Raw genomic sequence first — 9,406 nt, 5'->3', positions numbered from 1 at the left:
GAAAGGCCCCCGAGGCAAGAAAAGGGCCCCGAGGCAGCTGGCCACTGGCCAATCACCAGAAGATACTTGGACGGGGCAACGGTCACAGTTGGACGGGGTGACCTGGGGTCACGGTAGGCGGGAGGCCCTTGAACCAGCACTCAAGGTGAACGTCTTTGCGTGTCCTGTGCACGACGCCAAGCAGCAACGTCTGGGGTTCTGGAGGTGGGTTGCGTTGGCGATGTATTTTTTTGCCCCCAAAAGAAGACACGAAGGTGAAGCCCCTGGGGAGACGAAGGTGAAGCCCCTGGGGAGACGAGGCCGGCAAGGTGGAACCCCCACCAGGGGCGGGACTGGGTACGAGTCGGAGAGCACTTCCTGCGGCGCGCGGCTCCCTCCGGGTCTGGCCGAGTCCTACAAGCGCTTGTAGGTCCCCAGGAGAGCTTTGCAGTTGGGGCAGTAGTGGTCCACGTCCTGTAGGGCGTCCACGCAGAAGGGAATGAAGCAGCAGCCTGCCACGCACCTGGAAGAACACAAAGAGCCACACGCGGAGCATGCCATCCTCCGTCAGGGTTTCGGTTCGGGACGGGGGGGGGGGGGTGGTGGTGGATCCGTCGACGTCCTAACCCCCCCAGAACCTACGGCTGTCACCTTCCTCGGAACAAGGGCCTTCGCAGGTGTCATTGATGATCTCAAGATGGGATCATCCCGGATTATCGAGGTGGGCTCCCTAAACTCAATGACCGACGTCCTTTCAAGAAGACAGAGGAGAGGGACACAGAGACGCGGGGAGGGACAGGGTGAAGACGCAGGCAGAGACCGACGTCGTGCGGCCAGGAGCCGAGGGCCACCTGGGCCACCGGACAAGGAAGGATTCTGCCCTGAGAGTCCTCAGAGGGAGCACGACACTTGATGTTGAACCTCCGGCCGCCAAAATTGAGAGAGGACACGTTTTTATTGTTTTAAGCCAACGGGTTTGTGGGTGTTGGCAATGGCGGCCCCAGGGCACTAATACACCACCCAACGCCAAGGCTGCTATCTCGGACAGACTGTCCTGGGTGTATCTTCAAATCCTGGCTCATCTGGGCATCTTTCAAAGTCTCAGACTGGGGCCAGCAAACTTGTTTTGTAAAGGGCCCGACAGCACATATTTTGGGCCGTCCTGCCATCATGGCCTGCAAACAGCCATAGATACAATCTGTAAACAAATGGGGGGGGGGGTGTTTGTCCCACTAGAACTTAAAACGGGCTGGATTCGGCCCCAAGGCTAAAGTTTGCTGACCCCTGTCTAGACTGATCACTCTTCCATATGGAGAGGCTGCAACCAATCAGAATCCCCCAAAGAACAGCTCTTAACCTACGTCATCTGTTATCAGTGCACACAGGCAGGACCTTCAGATAGCCTGTGGGATAATAAGAACTACAGTTGGTCTTTGTCCCCAGTTCCTGGCAAGGAGCTCCAAAACTCTAGGAATTTCCGGAGTGACCGGAGTGCCTTCTGTCATGCAAAACAATCCCCTTTCAGTCACACCTGCTTTTCTGCTAACAAGGCGACCAGGGCAGGGTTCCTGCCTCAGGATGGGGCTGTGGGGCTTCCTAGGTTAGAACTCAGGACGGGATAGGTAGGGGCTGGGGCTGTAAAAACCCTTGAACAATCTATTTGGAGAGCTTCCGGATTGAACACATCCATGGGCCAGGGGAGTGGTGCACCCCAACTCCACGGGGACAGCGGCTCCTGCGCCCGGGACCCTTCTGGACCTCACTGTAGGTATCTCTTCACGAACCTGCTGTTCATTTGTATGTACCCTTCATGACAAACTGGTAAATGTTAAGTACAGTGCCTTCCTGAGTTCTGTGAGCCAACAGCAAATAGTTCTGTGAGTTCTAGCAAATTATCAAATCTAACGGGATAGTGGGACACCCCATTTATAGCTGGTCGGGGTCAGAAGGATGGATGGCCCGAGATTTGTGACTCGCATCTCTACTGGGGCGCAGTCTATGGGACTGGGTCCTTAAGCTGTGGGGTCTGTGCTAAACTGCAGGTACTCAAGTGTCAGAACTGAATTGAATCACAGCTGGGGTTGGAGAGCTGGTTGGTAACAGAAAACACCCCCACAGGCAATGTTTGCCCAAATGTAGTTGAAAATCGGCATTTCACAATGCACAGGACAGGGAGCGTCATCGACATTATTGTAATCACTTTGGTCGGTGACAGATGGTCGGGAACTAGACCTACCGTGGTGATCATTTCATAATATATGAAAACACTGAATCACTATCTTGTAGGCCTGAAACTGATCTAATAATGTCTGTCAATTATCATTCAATAAAAAAAAAAATCAACAATTTACAGGAAGACACTGGCTTACACAAAGCAGAAACAGGATACCGCCTGGTGAGGAAATAATCTTACGAAAAAAAATTCCCCCTATGATCTAAGGTTACCCAAGTTCAAATAGGGTCAGCCAGTGCCTTGGAGCTAACCCTCACCACCCTCGCCAGGGTCTTACGCATACAGACACAGCTCCAAGCTGCGGGATGCACACATTCACTTATTCTATCCCCAGCAACCCCTGGGGGCAGGGGCAGGGAGCGTTATCACCTCCAGTTTTCAGAAGAGGGAAACGGAGCAGAGAGGTGAAGTCACTCGCCCACAGGCACACAGTACTGAGGCAGGACTTGACCCCACAACCCTACAACCCTGCATGTAATCAGAAAAGGAGGGAGGGACAGAAGAGCTGCCCCAATCTGAAAGCTAAGACCAGCAGAGTCTGACACTCATCAGAAGTTCCCTTTCTGGGGGCGCCTGGGCGGCGCAGTCAGTCGGTTAAGCGTCCGACTTGGGCCCAGGTCGTGATCTCGCGGTTTGCGAGTTCAAGCCCCGCGTCGGGCTCTGTGCTGACAGCCTGCTTTGGATTCTGTGTCTCCCTCTCTCTGCCCCTCCCCTACCCCTCCCGCTCTGTCTCGGTCTCTCTCAAAATAAATAAACGTTAAAACAAGAAAAAGAAAAGAAAAAGAAATGTCTAAGGGTATCACCCCGCCCAGACGCAGGGGGCTGCTGTGTCTGCCCAGGAGGGATGTGAGCAGGCGAGCCAGACGTGGCAGATGGGACAGCAGTTTCCAGCTGTGATGTGCTGGAGAGCGGTGGTCCCCCACTGGGGACGACTTCTGTCGGGGGACGGGGTGCGGAGGGCAGGGGTGCCGCTGACCCTCCTGCGGTGGACCCCCGGGGGAGAGCCTGGGGGCCGAGCACGCCGGACTTACCCCAGCAGGCACAAGCTCCCGCAGGAGAGCCAGGTGAGGGCACCGGCGTTATAGGACAGCTGGGTCACGATCATCTTGTTGCACGAAGGACAGCACATCTGGACCGGACGGTCGAAAAAGGACACTGGCTGCTGCACGTAGACGGTCTGCACAGCAACTGAGGGAACAGGAACAGGCGACCGGTGAACGCGGGGGGCCACCGGGACAACCGGGGGGTGGGGGCAGGGGCTTGGACACCGGAGCCACCCGAGCGTCCCCAGTGAGCAAGTGGATAAGCACGAAGGGATCTCTCCAGACAGGAGAGCCTCACTCGGCCTTCGAGCGACATCCTGGGGCGCCTGGGTGGCGCAGTCCGTCAGGCGGCCGACTCTTGGTTGAAGGTTCAGGTCATGATCTCACGGTTTTGTGAGTGCGAGCCCCGTGTCAGGCTCTGTGCTGCTGCTTGGGATTCTCTCTCTCTCTCTGCCCCTCCCCAACTCACCCTGTCTCTCTCTCTCTCTCTCTCTCAAAAATAAATGAAAAATTGGGGCGCCTGGGTGGCGCAGTCGGTTAAGCGTCCGACTTCAGCCAGGTCACGATCTCGCAGTCCGTGAGTTCGAGCCCCGCGTCAGGCTCTGGGCTGATGGCTCGGAGCCTGGAGCCTGTTTCCAATTCTGTGTCTCCCTCTCTCTCTGCCCCTCCCCCGTTCATGCTCTGTCTCTCTCTGTCCCAAAAATAAATAAAAACGTTGAAAAAAAAATTAAAAAAAAAAAAAAAATAAATAAATGAAAAATTAAAAAAAAAAAAAAAAACAGGAAAAAATGGACATTCTGACCCGCGCTAGAACACGGATGAACTTTAAGGCCATCACACGGAGTGAAATCAACCAGGCACGGGACAAATACCGCGTGATTTCTCGTGGACGAGGCACCTAGAACCATCCACTTCACGGTGGAAGGCCATGGACGCCGGGGGCTGGGACAGGGGTGGGGGAAGGGCACGCGAAGCTGCTGTTCGGCAAGTTTAGGGTTTCAAGTTTTGTGAGGTTTCAAAGTTCTAGAAAGGGACGGCGGTGATGCCGTGTTGAGAACGTGAACGTGCTTAACGCCGCTCGACCTCACGCTGAGAAGCCTTTACGATGACGAATTGTACGTTACGTGTGTTTTACAACACGTGGCGTCTTTCCAGCATCATCCTGTGACGGGCTCTCAACCCCCCTCACCCCCACACAGGAGGGGTGGGGAGAAGTTCCTGCAGCCGTTTGCGGCTCAGCCCCGACCGAGCTTTCAAACTTGGAAACATGTAGCAAGCTTGCTGCCCACCCCCCGGCACTTCCCACCTTGCCCAACACAGGCTGATTCAGCAAGACTGGGGCAGGGTCCCCAAAAGGCTCTTTAAGCTCCCTAAGTAGCTCTACGAAGGTGGTCTGCGGATGGTTGATTCCAGAAACAGTGATACGCTGGGGTTTCGCCTCAATTTTCTTCACCCACGGATTAGTGGTTGCCAGGGGCTGGGGGACGGGGAGGGACGGCTCACGGGTACGGGCTTTCTTTCTGGAAATGTTCTGGAATTAGCGCTGAGGATCGCACAAGTCTGCGACTTTACTGAAACCCCTGAGTTCCGTACACTTTAAAAAGAGTGAGCTTTACGGTACGGGAATCGTATCTCAGCAACGCTTTTATCTGAAAACATGAAGTAACAGTTGTTGCCAGGGTTATGCGAGATAAGGGGGGGCAGGGGGGAAGGGGGGAAGGAACCCCACGCCGTGTCGCGGGCGTGGTGAACCCTCGATAAATAGTTTCGTCTTTTCACACGGGGCTCCTGACGAAGTCCAACGGCCAGCGATAAGGCAGGAGCTTCCCGCCTCATCGCTGGGCTGGGAACGCCGGCCCAGACTCTGGGGCAAGTCCAGGGAATCGAGGTGCCCGTGGCCCAAGTACGTAAACTCGTGCTAAAACGAGAAAACTATGTAAAGAACACGTACAGGCGTTCACAGTCACCAGAGGTGAGCCTCGAGTGACATAAATCGTGAAGGCCTTAGCACTCAAAATGGTTTTGGTTTTTGGCAAAGCTGTGGAAGCTCGTGTTCCTCTCAAAGTGACTACCTTCTGTTCCAGCTGGAACGCCATTTCTGTAATCCAGGCAGGAGGGGAAATTAACTGTCGTCCAAGCTCACAGAACCTAATACTCCTCGGAAGTCCCAGAAAGCCTCTCCTTCCAGAAAAGGAGTATGTAAGCATCTGCTAACGCTCACATGTGAGCTGTGTTAAAAATCTTTTTTTTTAACTTGGTGCAAGAATGAATTATTGATCGGAGCGTGATGTGAAACTGTCTAAAGTCACCTCGCTCTCTTCCAGCTGAAGGGGTCAAAGTTGCTCGAGCACGTCAACACTGGCTCCCTTTTATCAAATGATTACTCACAGAATTTTATTTTTATCTTAACAACCACTGATGTAGGCACTTGATGAGCCCAGTTTTACAGGTGGGGAAACTGAGGCCCGAGGCCATCGGGTGAGCCCAGGCAGTCTGACTCACAGCCCTTTCTCTGAACTGATCTCCTCCCGAGTGGCTTGCGATACTGAATCAGCTGTGTGCCTGGGCACACCTGGGCAGCAGGAAGGCCCAGAGGGCAAGGCCATGAAGAAATTGCTGGAAGGCCGGGAAGCCAGGCGAGCGGGCTGGGACAGGGTCGGCTCACCAGTTCCTAACTCCTGGCTTTCTGCTCCCTCTCCTACTCCAGCCCCGGCCTCGGGGCAGAGGTTTGAGCCTCAGCGGGCAGGGAGGGGACCCTTACAAGCAACCCCCCCCCCCACCTTCCCTGGGATTGCCGTGTGCCTCTGCGGTCAGCGCCAAAGGACTGGTTTGTGGCGGACGTGGGAAAGTTCATAAACGGTACTTTATCAGGGAAACGACAGGAGCCCCACAGATGTGGAACCCAGAGGACTAGATGGAAAATTCCAGGACGGGGTAGAGGCGGACTGGCCAGCACTTCACTTAGACTCAGGCCGAGGGACTCCGGTGGCTGCCCTGATTTCCTGCAGAGTCCCCAAAGCCAGGGCGGAGGGCCGAGGAGAGGGGAGGGGGCGCGGGAGGCGGCACGTACTTGCGTTGGCGTTGGGGACGGGCACTGGCTGGGTGTAGTACGCGGGGGGGTTCATGCCCTTCCCGTCTGGGCCCGTCACCAGCCCCGTGGTCGGCCCTGGCACAGGTGCAGGAGGCACGGGGAAGTAACTGTTAACCGCCACTGTCTCTTCATAGGACGGGGGTGCGGACGGCACTGAGGAAGGCCCCGCGGCCGTCTGATAGGATCCCGGAACAGACATGTTATCTAAAGCAAAACACAAGACACCAGATCAGAAATGTGAGTGACACCTCTCCCTCTCTCTCTCCCCCACCCCCTTCCACCCGAATCTTCCAATCCCTACAAATGGCTTGTGTCCAGCCGCGTCCAAAAGCCAGAAAGGGAGTTAATTAACGTCCCTCCACGACCCGAGAACTATCACCTGAACGAGGGATTCCCCAAATAAGGCTACAAGGGGAAAAAATCACCACGCCAAATCATTAGCACCTAGAAAACTCCAAGCACACATCACCCCCAAATGGAGCCGAAGCTTTTTTCTTCACCCTTCAAACTCCTGCCCAGCGGTGGCCCGCCTTTCACATCTAGCGCCTTCTTTTTTTACCCACTGTGGTCTTTACGGATGGGGTTTCAGGAGCCAGAAAAGACCCAGGCGTTCAAACTCAACCACAACCTATCACCAATGGAGTGTCTGCGTGAAGGAAGCCAGAAATGCACGCCGTGTGATACGATTTTAATACAGTTCAGAAGCAGGCGAGAGGAGTCACAGGGGCCAGAAGTCAGGAAAGCCGTGAATCCTGCAGGGGTGAGGGGGGGTGGAGGCTGGAAGGGGTGGGCCGGGTGGGGGGAGTCTTCTAAGGGGCTGGTCTTGTTCTTCATTCTGGGGGGTGATCACGTGGGATGAACACTATGTGAAAATCCAAGCGATACGATTAAGGTGTGTGCGCTTGTCTGTTGGTAAGTTACAGGTTTCTCTTTTTCAGTTTATTTGAGGGAGACAGAGGGAGCGAGAGAGAGCAGGGGAGGGACAGAGAGAGAGAGAGTGAAAGGGAGAGAGAAAGAATCCCAAGCAGGTTCGGTGTGCGGGCAGCATGCAGAGCCCCACACGGGGCTCGAACTCACAAAACCGTGAGTGAGATCATGACCTGAGCTGAAATCAAGAGTGGAACGCCTAACCGACTGAGCCACGCAGGGGCCCTGTTACGGGTTTTAAAAAGTAAACACACACACACACACACACACACACACACACACACACACACACACACACACATGGCTCCCATTTTGAGAAAGGAGTAATCAGAGAAGCCAGGCACATATTTCCTTTTGTGAGGGCAAAGAAAGGGTGCCCCCACCCCCGCCGCCACCTCGCAGAGCTGATGCCCGCCTAGAATTACGTGGCCTGTACCCAGAGTGCATTCCTGTCTGAAGCCCCGTGCTCAGCGGCCCCAGGGCAGCTGGAGAAGGACACAGTGCCGCCCTTTGTGTGGCTCTGTTTTTCTAAAGGGGCAGGGCTAAGGCAGCCTTAGAAGATCCATTGAAACCTGTCTCAGGAGAAATGGGGAAATGGGCTGGAGGGCGGTGTGCACGAGATCCCCTGCACTCTGCCTTGTCTTCTAGAACCCGTGGGAAGCAGAAGCAGCAATTAACTCTGCCGCGGGGAGAAGGGGAGACTCCTTCGAGGAAGCTCAGCCTTTGAGCTGCGACCAAAAGAGGACATTTCTCTGGGGGGAAGACAGGGGAGGGGGTTCCAAAGCAGAGAGAGAGGCAAGGGAAAGTGAATCCGTGTAAAACAAAGTCAGTGAATAAAGCTAGACAGGTTGGGGCCAGATTGTTGAAAATTTGAAAGTCCTATGGAGGTGTCGGGGCTTAACTGTAGATGTCTGCCCGATGGAACCCTCTGGAAGAATGGAAATGTTCTCCATCTGGGTTGTCCAATATGGCCACCCAGCAGCTCCCCACGCACCACCCCCCCCCCCAGCTGCTGGACTCTCAGAATGTGGCTGGTGTGACCTGGGAGCTGAATTTTTAAATTGCATTTCAAGTTTAAGCGATTTAAATTTAGAATCTAATAGGCAGGAGCACCTGGGTGGCTCAGTCGGTTAGGCGTCCAGCTCTTGATTTCGGCTCAGGTCATGATCTCATGGTTTCATGGGTTCGAGCTCCTTGCAGTGACAGTGTGGAAACTGCTTGGGGTTCTCTCTCTCCTCTCTCTCCCTCCCTCTCTCTCTCTCTCTCTCTCTCTCTCTCTCTCTCTCTCTCTCCTTCTCTCTCTCTCTCTCTCTCTCTGTCCCTCCCACACATGCTGTCTGTCTCAAAATAAGTAAATAAACTTAAAAAAAAAAAACATCTAATACGCAATGCAATTATTGGAAAACTTATGGAAGCTCTTCCACCTTTCCGAAGGACCCCTCGGCTATGTGAATCGACTTTATCTACAGCAAATTTAAGGAGCTCCGAATCTAGATCAAACATTTTTGACAAAATATTAGCATCCAACTTAGGATATGATGTCAACATAAAACACACCCCGGATTTCAAAAAATCTTAACACACTGACGTGAAATATTTCATTCCTAAGTTTTCAAACGGACAGTTATGTTGAAATAACAATATTTTAGCTAGGTGGAGTTAAGTAAAATGTGTCCTTGCAAGTCATTTCACCTGTGTCTTTGCACTTTTTTAGAGGTAACAGCCGAAAACTTTTCAACTATCTATGTGGCTCACTTTCTGCTTCTCCAGGACGGCAGGACTATGGAACACGGGGAGCCATGGAAGGTTATAGAGGAGTGGTCCAACCCTAGGAAGTGTAGCTGAAGCTGGTGAGTAACAGAAGCAAGAAACAAACTGTGGAAGGCTCCTACACGTGGGTGGAGGGGATGGTGGGTGGCGGCTACATTCAAGTCTATTGGTGGGGGGGGGTGGGGGGGAGAGCCAGTCAGGAAGGCAGGGGCATCTGTGAAAACAGGTCCAGGGTTTAAAAATGGGAACCTTGTGAAAAGTGGTCACGGTATGTTGTCCGTTTCCTCTGACACAGGGAAACAGAAAAGCAGAAGGAAGAAGGGAGACAGAACACAAACATGAGCCCCAGGATCAGCCGGCGGC

The 9,406-nt window shown here is 53.8% G+C and overlaps 1 protein-coding gene across 1 annotated transcript; it reads right to left on the bottom strand.

The window, feature by feature from the left end:
- Window positions 1-337: 337 nt before the first annotated feature.
- LITAF (lipopolysaccharide induced TNF factor) lies at window positions 338-6,550 on the bottom strand. The gene is made up of 3 exons (XM_047087495.1): window positions 6,326-6,550; window positions 3,244-3,400; window positions 338-502 (listed from the first exon to the last, which is right to left on the bottom strand). Exons 1-3 carry the CDS (start codon window positions 6,543-6,545, stop codon window positions 394-396), a joined length of 486 nt encoding a protein of 161 aa, XP_046943451.1. The 5' UTR covers window positions 6,546-6,550; the 3' UTR covers window positions 338-393.
- Window positions 6,551-9,406: the final 2,856 nt, after the last annotated feature.

The sequence above is a fragment of the Lynx rufus genome, unplaced genomic scaffold (assembly GCF_022079265.1).
Source record: "Lynx rufus isolate CCGP_SWC_20201006 ecotype Redwood Valley unplaced genomic scaffold, mLynRuf1.p SCAF_23, whole genome shotgun sequence".
In the NCBI taxonomy this organism is placed as follows: domain Eukaryota; kingdom Metazoa; phylum Chordata; class Mammalia; order Carnivora; family Felidae; genus Lynx; species Lynx rufus.
The sequence above is the reverse complement of the archived record's forward strand: the minus strand, read 5'-3'. Positions and strand labels throughout refer to the sequence as shown.